General features: G+C 38.2%; 1 protein-coding gene across 6 annotated transcripts in view; it reads right to left on the bottom strand.

Annotated features, from left to right (window-relative positions):
• The window catches only part of GRIK1 (glutamate ionotropic receptor kainate type subunit 1), a 415082-nt gene that overhangs the window by 134764 nt on the left and 258828 nt on the right, over positions 1-21490 (bottom strand). For all 6 annotated transcript variants that reach the window (XM_032176197.2, XM_032176199.2, XM_032176198.2 and 3 more), the window contains exons 2-3: positions 20437-20604; positions 16288-16545 (exon numbers count right to left, since the gene is read on the bottom strand). In XM_032176197.2, the coding sequence (XP_032032088.1) occupies positions 16288-16545; positions 20437-20604 (426 nt within the window). The remainder of the gene's footprint in view (positions 1-16287; positions 16546-20436; positions 20605-21490) is intronic.

Below are 21490 nucleotides of genomic sequence, written 5' to 3'. Positions count from 1 at the left end.
GCTTGGAAGCATAATTTTGCCAGGAGCATTTTAAATTTATTTAGAATGAAATTGTCCTTTCCAGCTTTCAGCAAACACCTCCCATCTTTAACAAATCAAGCCTGCAACTGTAAAACTTGGTAAACAAAAAGTTGGTTGAAGTTTCCAAAAGTGTTCGATGAAATAGATCACACCTGCTCACTTACAAAGCCAATAGAATATGGAGATTTGTCAAGGCTATAAACTTCTGTAAGCCTTTTATTAAGTATTTATATATAACATACTCTTAACCAGCTAATTAGTTTGGTTGCTTTATATAATCTTTCAGTTCCTGCCATATAAACTATTTGTAAATGGCTCATGCTCATTACATTTTCTTGCTAATATATTTAAATGTTAAATTGGAAAATCCTACTTGATTTTTTAAAAAGACCACAGAATTTTTAGAAATTATGATCATAAAAGCAGAAACAGAATTAAAAAAAAATTCTCTATTGGTTATTGCAACAAAACATATATGTCTAACTAACTTGATGGAGAATGTTTGATTTACCACAGGTGTGGATGTACTGATCTGCACTGTTTCCTAATAGAAATGCTTTACTAGGACAAGGAAAACCGCTGTATAAAAGGCTCCCTCTTATTTTCCCTAATATCAGCAGGTGCTCGCTATGCTGCACCTTGGCTCTCATTCAAGAACTTCCATCATACTGAAAAATTGAGGTTTTTTTTTTGTTTGTTTGTTTTTAGTATGCAGTTCTGTACCTTCATGATTTGTCAGCTTTAGGTAATCAATAGGGAATATTAAGCTTCATGAGTATTCAGATGAAAATTGTGATATGCTCTGTGCAAGATTCAGCATGGATTCCAGCTACTGTTAAACTCATATTTTTCTTTTTCTTGTTTTATTTATGTAGCTATTTTTTTTTTACTAGAAGTTACATTTTTGTGTGTGTGTGTATGGCTCAAATGAGGAAAGGTTTCTCTACCACCATAGTTAGGTTTGATTCTGACGTGCAATAAATTTATAATGATATTGAACTTCAGAGTTAAATGTGCAGGAGTAGTAGAATGGGAGAGTGGTTGATGCAGAACCTTATCAAGATTTAGTGCTCATTATCTGATATGGCTTGGCTCTGGGTCCCCACTCAAATCTTATCTCAAATTGTAATCCCCATGTGTCAGGGGAGGAACTTGGTGGGAGGTGATTGGATCATGAGGGTGGATATCCCCCAGGCTGTTCTTGTGATAGTGAGTGAATTCTCGTGAGATCTGATGGTTTAAAAGTGTGGCATTTCCCCCCTTGCTCTCTCTCTCTCTTCTGCCAACATGTATGACATTTCTTCCTTCCCATTTACCTTCCGCCATGATTGTAAATTTCCTGAGGCCTCCCCAGCCATGTGGAAGTATGAGTCAATTAAACCTCTTTTCGTTATAAATTACTCAGTCTCAAGTAGTTCTTTATAGCCGTGTGAAAATGGACTAATACATGAACCTTTTCTCTTTTTACACAAAAATTGAATTGCTAGAATAATAGGCTTCCTGGATTCTTGCTCCTTTTCAAACCAGTCAACTGAAGTCCCTCAGGTACTTATAATCACCTGCTTGTCTTCTGACTTCCAAAGCCACGTCATGAACTACTGAGGAGCATTAAAAATGAAAGAAAATATAGAACGTGGGTTCGTATATTTGTTATTGGTAATATGTGTTAATCTTTGAAATAATCCTACGATGTAACCATTATTACTATTATTATTTAAATGAGGAATTCAGGGCCCAGAGTAGTTAAGTAACTTACAAAGATAGTTAAGAAGAATCCTGGATTAAAATTGCTGTTTGTGAATCCAACACTTAATCTTTTGACGTCACCATCCTGCCTTATAAATACAAGTTGTTGGTGCTGAGGGAACAGATATGGCTTAGGACCGTTTGATGAGATGGGGAAAAAATAGAGACTCCAGGCTGCCTGAGTTTCTCTCCTGTTTTCTCTTACCACCCACCTGCTTTGCAATCACATAGATTTTTTTTTTCATGACCATGACTACAAGGGACAGTTTAATGTGGTCTCTAAACAACATGGGGAAAACATTTAAAAAGTGCATTTTGTGTGCTGCAATGAACTGCTCTCTTCTTCTATGTTGAATAGAATGTCACATCTTTCTATCATGATGACTTACATATTTATAGGATTTAAAGTTGACATACATTTTCTCACTTCTTTCATTTATTTTTATGGGAAAACATTTGCTGGATGCTCATTAGATGCCAAGCTTCATGTTAAGCCCTGGGGGTGCAAGACAACACAACCTGCTTCAAAGTCCTCACAGCCTGTAGGATAATTTTATCCTGTCAGCTCTCTTGAGGTAGATGGGGCATCAATTACCACTTAATTTTACAGATTATGAGCCAAGGCTGCTGGAGGCTGGAGTAACTTGCTCAAGTTTGTATAGCTAATAAGTGGCAGAACCCAGGATTAAGGCCAAATCCACCTTCTGATACCAAATTTAGGGCTCTTTCCTCCAAATCAGTGGCCCCTCCCAACTTCAGGATTTCTGTCAACTGGCTGAATGAAAAACTAATTAACTAACTGACTAATTAACTATATTAATAAAGAGCTATATAAGTAACAGAGAAAGAACATTTCTAGACCAGCACACAATATTAAATCCTTATTTGGCACACGAGGCCGTTAATAAACACACACCCCCAAATATGACCATCAACTTTTACAGTTGTTTCATAAAAGAAGGTATATTTTAATACCAATAGAGGAAATAGGAGAACAATTCAGTCCAAAAGACTAGTTTCTAATTGGAATAAATTTATCTTTTACAAAAAGCTTACTGTTAAACTCCTATTTTTCTCCTTTTGCCAGTATATAGGTAAACTGGCTTCAGAAACGGGGAGGATCAGCAGATTTAAAGATTAGGGACGGAAACTGGGGGAAGAACAAAGAACAGGGAGGGAGTGAGTTTCATATTTCTCTTCCTGAAGCAATTGTTTGCTTAATAAAAGCCTTTCTGCCTTCATTAGCAAATGATGGAAAATTTACAATTCAAAAGGCACAGTAGACAAAATTTAGAGGAAGCTTTCCCTAATATTTGCATTTTGTAGCAATCCATCAGTCATTTCTTTGTAATGAGTAGTTAAAAATCATTTGCTAAACAAATTACTTCAGAAAAAGGACATTGATTTAGGCACAACACCTAGCTTTGCTAATCCTCCCGCGTGTGGATGCCAGCCCTGACGGAGTGACCCAACCCTGCCAGAACCCCAGTTGCAGTGAATGGTGAAGGTGCATGTAATGCTGATAATGTGAATTTTTTTCTGGCCCGCTGAGATGGAGAGAATTTAAAAATAAAACATAGATAAGAGAGAGCCAGACAAACCCAATAGAGGGACATTCAACAATAAAACTGACCTGGACTCTTTAAAAATGTCAATGTCATATGTGGCAAAAGAAGGCTGAATTGTCTGAATCAAAGGAGATGAACGGGCCTTGACAACTGAATGCCATGAGTGATCCCGGGACAACTAGCAAATATATATTATTATTTTGCCAATAATAATATTAGCAAATATATATTTCTATATATTTAGATAACATTATTATGTCATTGCTAAGTTTCCTGTACTTGATAATCTTACTGTGGTTATAACGAGAAAGGTCCTTCCTAGGAAATTCATGCTAATGTATTTATGGGGAAAAAGGTCAAGATGTCTGCAGCTTACTTTCAAATGGTTCAACGGTGCTACTACTTAGTATAATTTTTATTGTTGTAGGTGTTTCTATATTAAGAGAATGATAGAGCATTATAACAAATGAGGCCAAATGATAATAAGTGATGAATCTAGGTGAAGGGTGTACAGGAGTTTATTGTACAAGTCCTGCAACTTTTCTCTGAGTTCAAATCTTTCTAAATAAAAAGACAAAACATACAGAGATAAAATCATATCATAAAAGCCTCTTCCACTTCTATCCCCAAGAATGAAATTGGAAATGCAACTTTGGTTGAATAAACGCTTTACAGAAAGAAGGCTGTTTTTTTTTTTCACATGAATTTGAGCTAAGCTCTGCATATAGATACAACTTTCAAAAATATCCAAATGGCCAATTCTAAACACTTGCTTTGGCCGCCTGTCTACTCGGTGCACTCAGATGTGACACAGAAAAAAATGCTGATTTGCATGCACATTGGGTAACTCAGGCAACAGGTGGAGCATATGGAGGAGGAAAAAAAAAACCTCTGCTATTTCCAGTGAGCATTGAAAATTTCCTATGCCTTCCTTTTAAGTAATAACAAACTTTGCTATTTAGATTGCCCCCTTTTATGAAGTCTGCTCCATGCCTTATAAATAGCGAAATAAACCTTAGAATATACCTCTGAGGTGAATAGGTGTCAGTGCTATTTTACAGTGAGGAAAGTGAGGCATGGTGAGGTTAATTGTTTGGATTGGCCCTGAAAATGGGTCACAAATAGCAGGAATTGGAAGAGACCTTCAGGTCAAACTCCTCTTGATGCATGAGTCCCCTCTACACAGCCACTGCTGAACACCTCTCAGTGTGAGAAATTCTCTACCTTACACCACAGTCCAATCCATTTCCGGATAGCTTTAGCTATCTTTAATGAGTCTCAGTTCAAAAGAAAAGTACCTAGCTTTTCTTGAGTCTTAATCCAATTTCCTGTTTGTTAAACCATCAGTGAGTTAGATGCGGCAAACATGAATGTAATAAACCACTGGGACCCAAAGATCAGGTTGCACATTTTAAATGTTAATTTCTTCTCTATTTGAACTTGGAAATATTCAAAATGGCATTTCATAAACTTGTGGGTATATTAATATACCCAAATCTAATAGGATTCTTAAGGGGATCTGTGCATCCTCCAGAGCGGAGGAAAAATCAAAACTAAAAAATGAAAACGGGTATGTGAGCGAATTACCTGGGGAAACGCAATGCTTTTAAAGTGCAGATTTTCATACATAGGGTTTTTCAGAAGTGCAACAGAGAAGTGGGAGTCTTCCCAAAAGAAAAATTGTGTACCTTGGTTACGAAGGAGCTTATAGAAGAATCTAGTCTAAGTATTCAAGAAAGTGTATTGCACTCAGCTCCACCAGTATTTGTTGGTGCTGAATTCTCATTAAGTTTCAACAGTAGCTAAAAATAATATGCCTGGCCTGGAATATCTAAAGATTGGTTTCCTGGGCAGAGTTCTGAATATTTAAGTAAGGATCTGGTCAAAGAACTGAGGTGGGAGATATGAAGGGTAGAAAAAAGTGAGTACAGAGAAAAAAAGAAACTGTAATTTATCATTTTTTTTGATATTGAATGCAAAGAATGTTCCATCGTTGGGCTATTTCAGTGGAATGGTGGGAGAGCACATAGCAGAAGAGTTTTGGTTATCACAAGTGGTCATAACGACACAGTGGTGTGAGTGGTGATGACAGAAGTTGAAAAGAGTCACTTATTTGGCACTGATTGTGTATAGCACATCTTGCATTTTAGCTTGACTACTCATGCCAAAGTGTTGATTTTCTTTGAGTCCAAACTTTAGGCTTCTGTCAAGATTCTTAGTTCCGGAAGAGTAAGTATATTATTTCTGTTTTCTATGGGAAAATGGAAGGAACTATGATAGAGTTTTTAAAAACTAAGTCATTACTTAAATACAGCTAAAAGAGCAGATATTTCACTTACAGGCTGCTTGAGCACATTAAATGAGTTAATCATCTATTTAGGACAGTGCACATAGTCAGCACTCAAGAATTTAGTTATTGTTATTATTGTGATTTTCATTTCGTGTATGTTTTCTCCCAGGGTTGATTGTTTTTTTCAATCACTGCCACTGTTGGGGATGCTATTCTCATTTCAAATTAATCCTTACAGTAAAGCTTGGAGACTATATTTGACGTGATGACTAACAACTAACTCTTCACTGCAGGCTGCATTTTAGAAATCTCATGGCTGTGATGTGTTGAGAAAAATGACTTAAGGTAAACAAAGATAAACTTCTCAAGGTTGATGTGTTACAAATTCAGGGCTAGAGGCATCTGTCTGGTGCTCATTTCCTTGATGTACTCATCCCGTCCTATCTATAGGCTGAGGACACTCAAATTTGTGTCTCCAGCCCAGACCCGTTTTCTAGACTCTAGACTCATGTATTAACTGCCTATTCTTACCCTTATTCAGATGTCTAATAGACATCTGAAACTCAAACTTAACATATTAATGACTCAATTTCTGATACCATTCTTATTTCCTCAAACTAGTTCCACCTATAACCTGTTTTAGGTAATAACAACTCCATCCTTTGGCTCAGGACAAAAAGATCCATCTTTTATTTCTCTCTTCTTTCTTTCCTAACCTCTGCTCCCTCACGATATTGTTATTATTTTGAGTTCATTTTTGATTCTTTAATCTACAGGTATGAATTAAACCATAACCTGCCTCACCAACACCATGGCATCAATATTTTCTCAGACTGGAACATGGTCTTCCTGTTTTTATCCTCCATTTAAAAATAACCTTAACATATGGCATTTGTCTTGTGTCTAAGGAATACAAAGTGTTTTTCTTGACATTTGATTTAATTGAAACACTGAGCCAAACTTTGATATTTCAGAGGAGTTTGCCATAGGAGGGAATATGCTTGCTATCTTCCAAACAGGTTAAACTCTTGAGGCAACCTGAGATGTCCCAAGTTTCTTAGGTCATTGAATTCCTTAAATCAAAATAAGTGTCATACAGACCCAAAGGTTGTGCTGGATACTCAAAAAGACATCCTAAAGTAGTAGTGAAACTAATAGATAAAAATGCATGCAGTTGAGAATATCCATGATGATTTTTGTACAGTTCCCTCAAAGACCCTACAATGTTTGAGCAATCATTCAAACATAGCCCAATGTCACCACACAAATGGAGATAAAGGAAAGAGGACATGATCATATATAATAAAAACTTTCAAATGGGGAACACATTCAAATATCCTTTCAGTTTTACGCCAGCTCTACATTAAAAACGTTTCCAGAACCTGAGCGTATCTTACTCCTCTACTGTATTGCCTCCATCTCTTCCCTGGGTTTCTATAGGAGCCATCTGGCAGGTTGCCATGTTTCTACCTTTGCCTCTGTAGAGTGTACAGTGATTCTTTTACTCCTACTACTCTTCAAGAATAGGCCCTCCTTATCTGAGGCTTTGCTTTCCATGGTTTTAGCGAACCATGGTCAATCGTGGTGTAAAAATATTAAATGGAAAATTCCAGAAATAAACAATTCATAAGTTTTCAATTGCATGCCCTTCTGAATAGCATGATGAAGTCTTGTACCATCCTGCTCTGTCCACAAGGGACATGAATCATTTCATCATTGTTGTTGTTAGTCTTTTACTGTGCCTAACTTATAAATTAAACTGTATCCTGGTATTATTCATACAAGTGCTATATACAAATATAGAAGAAGTGCTTAGGTATGTATGTATAGAAATAAACATAGCAGGCTGGGTGTGGTGGCTCATGCCTGTAATCCCAGCACTTTGGGAGGCCAAGGCAGGTGGGTCACAAGGTCAGGAGTTCGGGACCAGCCTGGCCAACATAGTGAAACCCCGTCTCTACCAAAAATACAAAAATTAGCCGGGCGTGGTAGCAAGTGCCTGTAATCTCAGCTACTGGGGAGGGTGAGGGAGAATAATTGCTTGAACATAGGTGGTGGAGGTTGCAGTGAGCCGAGATCGCACCACTGCACTCCAGCTTGGATGACAGAGCAAGACTCCATCTCAAAAATAAAATAAAATAAAAAAATAAGCATAGTATATATAGGGTTCAGTACTATCCGTGGTTTCAGGCATCCACTGGAGATCTTGGAATGTAACCCCTTAGGATGAGTAGAAACTACTGTAGAATGTTACTCTGATCTTATCCACCCTCTGCTCAAAATTCTTCCACGGCTTCCCATTCCAGGCAGAGCACAGGCTCTTCCAGTGGTTTATAAAGTCTTTTGTGACCTACGAGGCCCTCCTCTCTGACCGTCTCTTCTATCTCCCCTCTCCTCTTACTCTGATCCATCCACCCTGGCCTCCCCTTGCTGTTGCTCTGATGTACCAGGCACACTCTCAACTGAGACATTAGCTGTTCTGTCTGCCTAGAACTGCCTTCTCTCTCACAGTACGTGGTTCACTTCCTCAGCTCCCTGCAGCCTTTGCTCAAGCCTCATCTGTGCAATGTGACATGACCTTTAATTCTGCAAACCACATTTCTGGCTTCCAGATTCCCTTCAATCTGCTCTACTTTTTCTTTCTTCCACAGACTCACCACCGTTCAACAATTATAATCATTTTATATAGAATGAAAAAATGGTTTATTATTCCCATAGAACCTAAGTTCCTTGAAGTCAGTGGGTTCTGTCTGTTTTATTCACCAATGTATTCCATATGCTTAGAACAATGCCTGGTACCAATATTTATTGGCATATCCAGTAAATATTTGTGGAATGACAGACTCTGACAGCATCAGTGAAGGTGAAGAAACATATGATCTACCAGGGTGGCATCACGATGGGACAGTGCAGTGGCAATTTGTTTTAGAAAAGCAATTTATCCAAAGTTGGGAACAACTTTAGGTGCCTTCCAGGGTAACCTCTTGGGTACTGCAAGAATCTTTATATCAGGACCTGTCTATGACAGGGTCTTCCAAGCTGGGCTTGAACTCTTCTGGGTCAGGGTGTTAAATATTTTGGAGAGAAATGCAATTCATCTCCTGAGAGATCTGGTGATTAAAAGCTCATTCTTTCAGTGATGCTAAAGTTCCTTCCCTCACTCCTTCACCCACTTTGTCCATGAAAGCCCAGAGGACTAGCTAAAGCTTCTTCTATTTCATCACCCTTTAGACTCAGTCTTCAGTAGCCATTAACTTCTACGTCCTTGTGTTTTTCCTTTGCAGCCTAAACATTTTAGTTCTTTCAGACTTACTCATGTATTCTGTACATGAATGTTCTCAATGTCTACATATTTATAATGAAGTAAGGGCTGGTGTCGTTGTGAATTTTGGGAGGTGGGCCTATCCATAGGTAAATTTTAGAACAGGAAAGTTCCTATTTGAAGCACCCTGTTTTCTTTTGCTTACATATTTTTTTGTCTAAATATTTAGCTTAATGGTGTCTATAATAAGAATTCAAGGTATTATCCTTCTCCCTACTCAATAAATAATGCTGGGGTAACTTGCTAGCCATATGTAGAAGAATAAAACAGGACCCCTATCTTTCACCATATACAAAAATTAACTCAAGATGAATTAAAGATTTAAGTGTAAGACCTCAAACTACAAAAATTCTGGAAGAATACCATTCTGTACGTTATTTTTGGAAAAGAAGTCATGACTCAGTTCTCAAGAGAAATTGCAACAAAAACAAACATTGACAAGTGGGACCCAATTAAACTAAAGAGCTTCTGCACAGCAAGAGAAATTATCAACAGAGTAAACAGACAATCCACAGAATGGGAGAAAATGTGTGCAAACTATGCATCCAACAAATGTCTCATATTCAGAATCTATAAAGAACTTAAATCAACAAACAAACAAAAAATAACCCCATTAAAAAGTGGGCAAAAGACGTGAACAGACACTTTTCAAAAGAAGACACACAAGTGGCCAACGAACATATGAAAAATGCTCATCATCACAGATCATCAGAGAAATGCAGATGAAAACCACAAGACACCATCTCACACCAGTCACAATGGCTATTATTGAAAAGTCAAAAGACACAGATGTTGGTGAGGCTGTGGTGAAAAGGCAACACTTATATACTGTTGGTGGGAATTTAAATTAGTTCAGCCACTGTGGGACGCAGTTTGGAGATTTCTCAAAGAACCTAAAACAGGACTGCCATTTGGCCCAGAATCCCATTACTGGGTATATATCCAAAAGAAAATCATTCTTCCAAAAAACCCACACACTCACACGTTCATTACAGCACTATTCACAATAGCAAAGGCATGGAATCAACCTAGATGCCCATCAGTGGTGGACCGGATAAAGAAAATGTGGTACATATACACCACGGAATACTATGCAGCCATAAAAAAGAATAAGCTCATGTCCTTTGCAGCAACATGGATGCAGCTAGAGGCCATTATCCTAAGTGAATTAACACAGGAACAGAAAACCAAATACCCATGATCTTACTTATAAGTGAAAGTTAAACATTGGGTACACATGGACATAAAGATGGGAACAATAGACACTGGGGACTACTAGAGGAGGCAGGCAAGGGCTGAAAAAGTACTTATTGGTACCTGTGCTCACTCACTGCATGGGTGACAGGATCATTCGTACTCCAAACCTCAACATCATGCAATAAACCCATGCAACAACCTCCATATGTACCCTTTAATCTAAAACAAAAGTTGAAATTATTAAATATTGTCCTTTAGCTGTTTACATATGCAAATCCTCCATGATATGAAGACTTAATGATGGGGTTCAGCACAGTGCTACCAGGAAACAGTTATTTTGGCAGGGCCTTTGCACTGGCTGTTCCCTCTGCCTGATGTCTGAAATGCTCTCCCCCAGGTACCTACATGATTTTTTATCCTCTTTAAATTTTTACTCAAACGTTATTTTCTAGAGAACTTCCCTGTTATCCTCACATAAAATTGTAAACCTCATCTCTACTGTCAGTCTCTCGAATACTGTTTGCTGCTTTATTTTTCTTCGTAACATTTTCTACTATCTATCATACTAAATATTTACTATATATTTTGTTCATTAGAGAAACAGACTGTGGATTCCATGAAGTCAGATATTTTTGTGTGTGGTTTATCCCCAGTACTTAGGATAATGTCTGGCAGTAAATGTCTATGAAACAAGGGAATCTATCATCTCTATGTATCTATGTATCTATCTATCTATGTATCTATCTATCTATCTATCATCATCTATCTACCATTTATCATTTATCTATTTAGCTATCTATCAACTATATTCACTATTTATCAACTAATTGATCATCTACCTATCATCTATCTAATCTATCATCTACTTACTTATATATCTATCTATCTAATCTATCATTTACATATCAGCTATTAGGTTGGTGCAAAAATAATTGCAGTTTTTGCCACTACTTTTAATAGCAAAAACGCAATTACTTTTTTTTTTTTTTTTTTTTTTTTTTTTGATATGGAGTCTTTGCTCAGTCGCCCAGGCTGGAAGGCAGTGGTGCGATCTCGGCTCACTGCAAGCTCCACCTCCTGGGTTCACGCCATTCTCCTGCCTCAGCCTCCCGAGTAGGTGGGACTACAGGCGCCCGCCACCACGCCAGGCTAATTTTTTTCTGGTATTTTTAGTAGAGACGAGGTTTCACCATGTTAGCCAGGATGGTCTCGATCTCCTGACCTTGTGATCCATCTGCCTTGGCCTTCCAAAGTGCTGGGATTACAGGCGTGAGCCATCATGCCCGGCCGCAAAAAGGCAATTACTTTTGCACCAACCTAGTATCTGCCTATCATGATCTGTTTTATATCATCTATCTGTCCTCTATTAATCATTCATCATTTATCTACCTATTGTCTATCATCTACCTATCATGATCTATTATCTATTATGTATGCATCTATTTATCTATCTACCTACCTGTTTATCTCGTCTGTCTGCCTGCCTGCCTATCTAATATCTAAAATAATATACACTAAGACACTATCTGTGATAGTTTTTCCAGATATTTTTGTTTATGTCCTTACACTTTTCTTCATTTTAACATTTTCTAAACAAAGCAATTTTTTTTAAAAAACTATATAAAAATAAAACTTTCAAACAGCATATTGCAGAAGCCATTTAGATCTCAGGAAAGGGCAGCCATAGTACAGAGTATGCAGGTATGTGCTGTCTTGACTATTTTCCCCAATATTTCAGAAAATATCACCTGAACCAAATGAATATAAACTTTGGGCCAGTTTAGTTAAGGACAAGTTAAAGTAGAGAAGAGAGACAGGCAAAACTATAAAGTAGGTTTTTCTTAATCATTCACAAAATAAAAGCTAAGCAGAATAGGTGTGGTTTTGTTTTTTTTTTTATGTTTTGCCACTGAAATTTGACTTAGCACTTGCTTATTTGCTCTCTATGCTGACTGTGTAGGTAATCGCCTAACCAAGCATAAGAAAACACTTTGAAATCCCACTCTCTGTGGCATGCAATATTCAATGCTTTTGTTGTCTTTTAAGAGAGCCAACCTTAAAATGTGCCGTGATTAGTTTAAAGTAAGAAACAACATTTTAAGTCATTATTAGCCATTAACACTGTTGGGGCTCAGAACATGACACCCCAAAATATGGCACCTTGGCATGCTGACTACTTTGAACTGAAAAAGACTGGAAAGGTCTCAGAAACAAGGTCTTTCTGACTTTCTCCTGACCCCCAGTATCCTACCCTTCTTAATCCCCTGAAGTGAGTCATAGAAAGTAGAATTTCCCTTCCCCAAGTGGAGCATAGAAACTAGAACTCCTCTCCCCAAAAGCAAGATATAAAATCTGAAAAGATTCTCTTTTCCCTTGAAGACTCTCATTTCATAGGGGTCCTGCCCCATACTCAGGAGGAAGGAGTACTGCACAGAGAGGCTAAGAAGAATCCAAACACACAGGCCTTGCTGGGCTTCCCCCTCAGCCTGTTACCACTGATTCTACCCTTTTGTCCAATCACATTTCCACGTATTTTTCATTCTTCATGGAATCTAAGCAATGAAGTAGATAGTTTCCCTAGGTCTTTGGTCTTCGTTTCTGAAGCCTCCTGAGTCATGTAAAACTTTGATTAAACAAATTTGCTATGATTTTCTCTTGTTAACCTGTCTTTTGTTATAGGAATCATGATGGGTGAGGAAACGTATCTGTTCCCCCAACACCTCTTTGAAAATTTGTTTATCCAATGAACCAGAATATCACCTGGCAAATCCCACAGAGATGATGAGACAAAGGACTGACACGTATTGATGAGGAAGCCAGGAGGGCCGGTGAGGAGGAAAGAAGGGCATGAAAACCCAGAAACCAAAACGAAGGAGTTGTGGATGTGAGCTGAACCCACTTCGTACGTGTACAAAATTACAATCTTAGTTTTTAGCTCAATTGTCTTATCTTTTAAGGCTATAGCAGGAGTGAATTAGAGCCAAAAGGCCAAAGCTAGCCCAGCATATATTTTGCAAATAAAGGTTTATTGGAACACAATGGGTCCATTCATTTACATATTGTCCGTGTGCTTGCTTGCTACTTTGTCAGAGTGGAGTGGTTTTGACCAAGACCCCCGTGGCCATAAAGCCTCAGCACTTGGCTCTTCACAGAAAAAGTTTGCTGATCCCTGCTCTCCAGGAATCGCTGTGAGTGCATTTCCTTGAGATTGGCTTTGAGAAGGCAGAAACTGCTGAATATGCCGCACGCTGCAGTTGAGGCTCAGCTTCTCAGCTCTTTTTGCTGTATGTGAAGTGATAGCCAGGTTTCCACCAGGGTCTAATGAATCATGAGGGGAAGTCCAATGGGCAGCAATTTCTCATTGCCTTGGGTCACCTCTGGATGTGGGAATCAGCGACAAGTAGGTGACTAACGGGAAGGACATCCAGGAAAGAGAAGAGAAGAGAGATGAGGCGAGACCAAACTACTCCTCCTGAGAGTTTTCCAGAGTCTTTCAACATTTTAACTTCTAGAGGACAGAATTCTGCTTGCTAGTATTTAGCGAACTGAATTTTGTCCTTAGAGACGTGCACACTGCTCCCATTGACTTCAGTGGGAGTAATGGGCCATTTGGTCCCGCGACATTTGTGTTGGCTTCAGGCTATTTAACAAACTCCTAAACAAATCCCAATAAAGTGCTCTTTAATGGGTACTTAATTCTGATGTAGGGGCGGGTGCTAAGCACACCTAAGTCCTTTCTTTTCCTTTAGGTTTACGAAGTTTCCTCCTTTTCATGGTGTGATAATTACTAAAGGCAAGAACCCTGAGTCAAGCAGTATAAAACCCACTCACAGTCACAAGGCTTCTGCTTTTATTGATCTCAGTTGGCCTGTTTATTCTCTGGGTTCCAATTTAATGGCTCAATTGATTATTCATTTACATTTTTAATGTCTTTGTGGGCGAAAATCATTTTAACATGAATCATCTCTCAATGGGCGACATACGAAATCATTTTGGATTGTCAGTTTCAACAAGTATCTATTCAGTCATTGAGCACAGGTGAACTTGACAAAGATGAAAAGGACATTTCAGTTTCTTGTAGAAGATGATGGAAATGATAGTTTTGTGTTTGCTTTGAAAAATGGATGTCACATATGTGTGGCTCACCTGACATCAGAGAGTGGTTAGAATATCCAGTTTTCTGTCATTTACTTACTAATTATATTTTGTCTAAATACAATTTGAAATCTACAATGCCCACGTCTTTAGTTGAACTTTCTTAAATTAAATCCAGGAGTTTCAATATTATTCATCAATATGTTTTCCTTTTAGATGGTCTGGCTTTGCTGTAGAAATGGTGAGAGATGATTATACTACAGAGATCACAACATAATGAGATATAGCTTGATTTTATGAGCTCACAAAATTTCCTGTTTAGCAAAAGTAGGCAACATGCAAGATCTAACCACACTTATGTTTACAACATGATATTCTTTTTCAAAGCCCTTTGAAATATGCATGTGGATTTGATTAGATAATGATTTATTCCTTCACAGCAAGCAGGTAAAGTTCTAAAAATATGGCTGCTTGTAGCTTATTCTTCCTGATAGGACTGTTTTGAATACAATACTTATAAAATATATACCCACTCACTTAGAATCTTCACTTCTTTCTAAAATGAGATGAGGCACAAGAAAATACATAAGTGCATATTTCCAAACACACTCATCACTTTTATCTGACAATATAAAATGGAACCAGAGTTTAGCATCAAAGAGGAGGCACGTATTCATCCTTTGAGGAATAGTAAACTGCTAGTGCTTGGCAAAAGGGGCAGTGAAAAGCAAAATCGTATTGCAAAGTTTGACAGTGTTTTGCTTTACTAACTTTCACTTGTAATTTTCATAATCTTATTACAAAATGCGTAGATCAAAGAAAGCAACTCATTTAAACTCTTGGAGAAAAAAAAGTTCAGACAATCAATGGTATTATTCTATCCATGTGGAATTACTAAACTCTTTCCTCTATGTCAGGTTTATGACAGGTAGCAGATTATAAACATAGATAAGATAAAATTAGGATGCTTAGAAATTTCCAGTCTCACAGACATGTCAACAGGTATTTGAAATATAACTTGGGATTCAGTGCTTTTGCTTCCGAAGTGCTAGCGAACCCTCTGGTGGTCTCAGAGGGCTTTAAGGAAGAGGGAAATTTGTATGCGGTCGTGGAGAGTGAGGGAGTTCACCACTGTGAAGGTCGTGCAAAGGATTATCCAAAGTGAGGCGCCAGCCTCAGAAAACGGGAGTCAGGAGAACATGGGGATATTGAAGAAATGATAGACTCTTCATCACAACTCATGTGAGAGTATAGGCAGTGAGGGAAGCTAGTGCCTGCGTTAATGAAAATGAAAATGGCTGGATGATGAAGAGTTTTGAATTAGAAGAAATTCAATTTTATTATGTGGATAATGGAGGGTCACTGCCTGACTTTAAATAAAGAGGGGCCTGAACCCTGAAAAATTCTGGACAATAAGCAGAAAGCAGAGGGGAGGTGCCAGTAAAAGAAAGTTCAAATGGGGGCGGGTCAGAGAAAGCAGCTGATGAGGACTGGACTCCAAGCAGGTATATTTCCATCCCGCACCCTAAACAAGCACGTGGAGCAAGCTTTGTTAAGCGCTCATCACTGGGGATTCATAGTCCCTTCCCCATGAAATAATCCACTCCATCGGTACAACCTCGAAATGAATTCCTCTTTGTTAACTTACGTCAGAAACTTTTCTAAACGTTTACATAGCTACTTATCAAGTTGGAATCATATGCCATGGTCATTTTCAGTTGTGGTCATAGTCTTATTAGAGCTGGAAAAATGAAAATACATGTTTAATATTGCGATTGGATTATAACATATATTGATCAGGTGATATTTCTTTAAAAAAACTTCCCCTATATTTGATGATAAAAGGATCATTAGAAAGGATGAACAACCAAAAAGAAATGTGAATTATATACACATGCATTGTTAAATTACTTTAGAATATTTGGTTAGCGTTATATAAAAGAGCATTTTTATATGCTCCATCTGATGAGTTTAATGCCTATTTGATACTTTCGTTCTCTTTGTTCAGAGCAGACTCGGTCAGGTGAGGTCTTGTGTGAGTCCCATACCTGTGCTGTCTTCATACACCACGGTCACTGTTTTCCAGTTGTAATAGAGGACCAGATCCAGGATCGCCCTGCTGATAGCTGCATAATCTGGGTAAAGGTTGATGTAAAACAAATCTTTGTTGTCCACCGAGGGGTGCTTCCAGCGGGTCTGTATGTGTGGAACTTCGAGAGCATTGCAAATAGACTGCACAGCACTGATGGAGGAGCTATGGGAAGGGCCAAAGAGAGCAGCCACACCAAGAGCCAGCTGGTCACACGCTGATGCCCAAGGACAAGGAGAGGATGGGGAGGGAGGGCAGGGAAAGGGGGAGAGAAAAAGAGAGTTCTATGAATTTAATTTTTTCTTTCATGATTCCTCTTTTTAATGCAACTATTGAAAAATCTTTTACAATCCCTGTCTGTATATTGAGGAAATACGCTTGGCCCAACTTCCAACTTTCTTGAGCTACTAATATACTGATAGATGTAAACTTAGAACTGATTAGCAATATACCACAAGGACAACTCCCTGTTGGTCTCACTTTATTACCTTTAATCAGATGGAGTCTAAATCTCTTGCTTGGTATAGTGTTACCTGAAAGCACTCCTAGTTACCAACAAGCCCTTTGACAAATGAATGTTGTATGAATTAAGTTCTGTCATGCAGCAGGATGGCATTGAAAATATTAATGTGGTTATAAGATTAATGTAGAACCTCTGGGTAACTACAAAGTGCTTTAGCTCCTATCTTTCCAAAACTCAGAAAGAAGTTCCAGGTTAATGAAATACTGCTAAAGAATGCTCATAAGCAGTGCTGATGTCTAATTAATTTTCAGATAATGAAATAGCATAGCTTAAAGGGATCTCAGAAGACATTTTGCCCAACCCACTCATTTCATAGACAATGGAGAGAGTCATGGCCACCGGACAGGAGCTTTAGCTCAACGTCAGGCCTCTTTCTACCCCAGTGTCAGCTGACAGGTAGCCTAAATAAATCAAGTCAGTATCTATTGAAAAATTTACTTATAAGATAAATGTATTTTTCTCATTATAAGTATATAAACACTCACTGAGATAATTTAGAATATTTAAAATGTAAAGATAAAAAGGCTCTGTGATTAATCCTATCATTTTGAAATAGTATCTATTAATATTTGGGAAAATTAGAATCATTACATAAATAGTTTGATGTATTGCTTTCTTTAACACTATAGCATGTCTTTTTTTCAAGTCATTACAAATTCTCCTAAAGCATATTTTTAGTGTCTGTAGAACAGACATTCCATAGGTGTGTCATCATTTATTTAAGCATTCCTATAGTATTAAACATTTGGCTCATGCTTGTAATCCCAGCACTTTGGGAGGCTTAGACAGGCAGATCACTTGAGGTCAGGAGTTCGAGACCTGCCTGGCCATCATGGTGAAACCTCATCTCTACTAAAAATACAAAAATTAGCCAGGTGTGGTGGTGTGCACCTGTAGTCCCAACTACTTGGGTGGCTGAGGCACAAGAATTGCTTGAACCTGGGAAGCAGAGCTTGCAGTGAACTGAGATAGCACCACTGAACTCCAGCTGGGGTGACAGAGCGAGACTCTGTTTCAAAAAGCAAACAAACAAACATCCCCCAAAACATTTAAGCTGCTCCTAATTTTTGGCTATTATAAATAATATTATAGCACTTACCTTAGCTCTTATATTTTTCTCTGCATCTTATGCTACTTTCTAAGAGTAGATTTCCAGAAGTTAAGTTACCAGTTATAATTAAGGGGTATAGATAGTTTGAAGTCATTTGAAGCATATTAACCAAATTCCCTTCCAGAAAGGTTGGGGCAGTTTGCCCTCTACAACCACGTAAAATAGTGCCTATTAATCTTATGTTGGTAGGAATTAAATAAAAGCTTAAATACACTTTCAAATTTATATTTTAATTCTGCAAATTTAGAACTGTCATCAGATAATTAAATATCAAATTAGCTAAATTAATACATAAAATTGTATTGAATAATATCATTCTACAAATAAAAATAGTTCGAAAAATGATACGGCTCTGTAGTTACCTGACTTAATTCAGACAGAATAACTGATACAACTTTGACAGCCATATTGCAGGTATCTAAGGAACAGCAAACGTTTACAAGAAAAACTTTCTGCTACTCTGTCCTTTGGTAGTGAATTACTGCATTAACTATGAAGATGTACAGTTTTGTGCATTACGTGCTGGAAGTGTAAACTGTCATTGTCTTCAGAAGCTTATTTTCTGGTTAGGTTTTCATTATTTAGCCAGATAAAATGAGAGTATGGGAGTGTGTGAACTGTTGTTCTATCCAGCATAAGCAATGGATTGAGATTCCTGTTAATATTTAGCTCTGGGATACTAATATTACTTGACAGAAAATCAATCCTTTTGAATTCTGTTTACCAGCAAATTACCAGTTTTAAGAAGCTCTGGGGGTGTTTAATTGACAAGTATGCCAGGTACTTCAGACCACAGGAAAGCTTTCAATTTTTATGTGGCTAGAGTTCCATTGCTAAATGTGGTTGGCTTTCTACAGTATTTGTTCAACAATGTGTAGGAGTGTTTGTGTCTGTTTGCATAGGTGTATGCGTGTAAGAGAGAGAGATGAGAGAAAGAAAAGTGATAGATCTATCTCTACATTATAGAGATAATTTATGTGAGGATAGCTTGGAAACTTTAAAATGCTGTATAAGTATACAGTTTTATTATTTGTCCATAGACAATTTTGACCTATATGATATCTCAAAGTCTTCCCATCTTTAAAAAGAAAATATTTTTATACTTAAGTCATGCCATAGATATAAAAATATTACGTTGTTAATTTTTTTTGTTTTGTTTTTGAGACAGAGTCTCGCTCTGTCACCCAGGCTGGAGTGCACTGGTGCAATCTCGGCTCACTGCAAGCCTACCTCCCGGGTTCACGCTATTCTCCTGCCTCAGCCTGTGGTAGCTGGGACCACAGGTGCCTGCCACCATGCCCGGCTACTTTTTTTTGTATTTTTAGTACAGACAGGGTTTCACCATGTTAGACAGGATGGTCTTGATCTCCTGACCTCGTGATCCACCCGCCTCGGCCTCCCAAAGTGCTGGGATTACAGGCATGAGCCACTGCACCCTGCTATGTTGTTAATTTTTTATCTGTGCTCCTAAGAAAATAAATTTTATATTTTGTTTGCAGAGAAGACTAGAATTCTTGCAGAAGGCTGTATCAGGTGGACACAACCTATGATCTAACTAGATTAATTGTATAAGGAAACTACCAGCATTTAGTTACCTGGAAATCGGCATAAACATGGTGTTCATTGTATTTCATTTATTTGTGTGTATTTAGTAGGCAAGGATTCCTCTCTGAGGCAAAGAACCCCTCCTAATCTGGGGTGATGAGTAGCCTTTGTTTCCACATAAACACATTTATTTAGTGACTAGATAGTGTCCCTGTTAGAAGCCAACCCTCAGCTATATGGAATGTGATCTTACTTCAAAGACTTGTCCTAATATTGTCTAGAAGATGTCTAAACAAGCCCCACAATTCCGAATGAATCTTTCCGTGAGAGAAACCTTGCAGCCAACATATGAATTAGATTACTATTTAGGCTAGGCACTTGGCTTCAGTTCAGAAGAAAAAGAGGATCGGATGTAGACATTGCTCTCACAGGTTTAATCTTCATATTTCTATGATTTTGTGGAAAAGAGTAAAAAAAAGTTGAGAGGATGCTAGGTAAACTCAGTAGTTTACAACCTGTTAAAATTCAGGGTGTGAGTTTTGTGTGTCCTGGGCATTTCCGCATGCTCAGTGGATGTGACCTTCCACAATGTTTTATTTGACTGCACCGCACGATTTCATGGTGGTATCTCAGCTTCAGGATGGAAAAACAGATCAAGCTTGACATTTTCCATTCACAGCTGAACTAGTTAATCATAGAGTGGAGGGCACTGAAGGGTAAGCTCATCAGAAAGGCCCAGAAAACAGTGCTCGGCAACGTCCATTAGGTTAGTTCAGATTGCATTGATCAGTGACATCAAAGACCCAGATTTCCCGTGACCCATTTGCACAAAGATGCCTGCTTTAAAAGAGGGCAGGTAGCAAAAAGAAGGTGACGTGGAGAGCAGACATATCACCCAAAGAAGCTTTTAAAAGTGGGAAAATAGTTACCTCTCCGCGAGGCTTCAAAACTATCAAAAAGGTTAATTCTCTGGATGTCATAGGTTAATGTGGTGTTGGGCATCAGGGTTCGGTTTCTGTTAATGCTGGTGACTGCAAACTTGAAAGCTAATTCTTCAACATTAACAGGTTCATTTTCCACTGTTTCAAAAATCCCTCCTGCAGAAACAAAAGAGATGCATGAAAAGCATTAGTCACATGGTTCACATGTAATTTTTTTTTTTTGAGATGGAGTCTCGTTCTGCCACCCAGGCTGGAGTACACCGGTGCAATCTCGGCTCACTGCCACCTCTGCCTCCGGGTTCAAGTGATTCTCCCGCCTCAGCCTCCCGAGTAGCTAGGATTGCATGTGTGCACTACCATGCCCGGCTAATTATTGTAATATTAGTAGAGATGGGGTTTCACCATGTTGGCCAGGCTGGTCTCGAACTCCTGACCTCAGGTGATCCACCCGCCTCGGCCTCCCAAAGTTCTGGGATTATAAGCATGAGCCACCGCGCCCAGCCAGTAAAAAGAAGAATGTAAATATACAAATAAAAGACCCCAAATGATAAACAGAGGAATAGTCAGAGCAGATCCCAAATCCAGGGCTAAAAGTGAAGTTTATCAGCATGCGCCACATGCAGATAAATAGGACTAACTGTATATGTATGCTTAAGATTTTAAATCCAGTGTTGGACTGTATACCATCTCTCAGATGGCAAATGTATTCCAAATATTTAGTGTCATAAAAGTGTAACTGATAATATGGTGGAAAGCAATTTTCTGTGATGTGGACAAGAATTGCACCGTGCTTGACCTAAACATAATTTGAGCTGTATCCTTGTAGGACCATTCTTCTTTAGAATGAGGATCTTTCTGTTCAGAAGCCTGCATTCCAGACTCTAAGGGGAACATGTAGAGTTGATAGGATCAAAATGACACATACATATTGCTAGATTTTTCAGGATAAAAATGTCCTTTTTTGTGCTTCATGGCTCAGAATTCTGAGATCATATTCTAGTACTTTCCAAAGTGCATGAGAATATTCAAAGAACTGTTTTTT

Source organism: Hylobates moloch, unplaced genomic scaffold (assembly GCF_009828535.3).
Source record: "Hylobates moloch isolate HMO894 unplaced genomic scaffold, HMol_V3 SCAFFOLD_14, whole genome shotgun sequence".
NCBI classification, from domain to species: domain Eukaryota; kingdom Metazoa; phylum Chordata; class Mammalia; order Primates; family Hylobatidae; genus Hylobates; species Hylobates moloch.
Note: the sequence above shows the minus strand (reverse complement) of the source record. Positions and strands in the feature narration are given on the sequence as shown.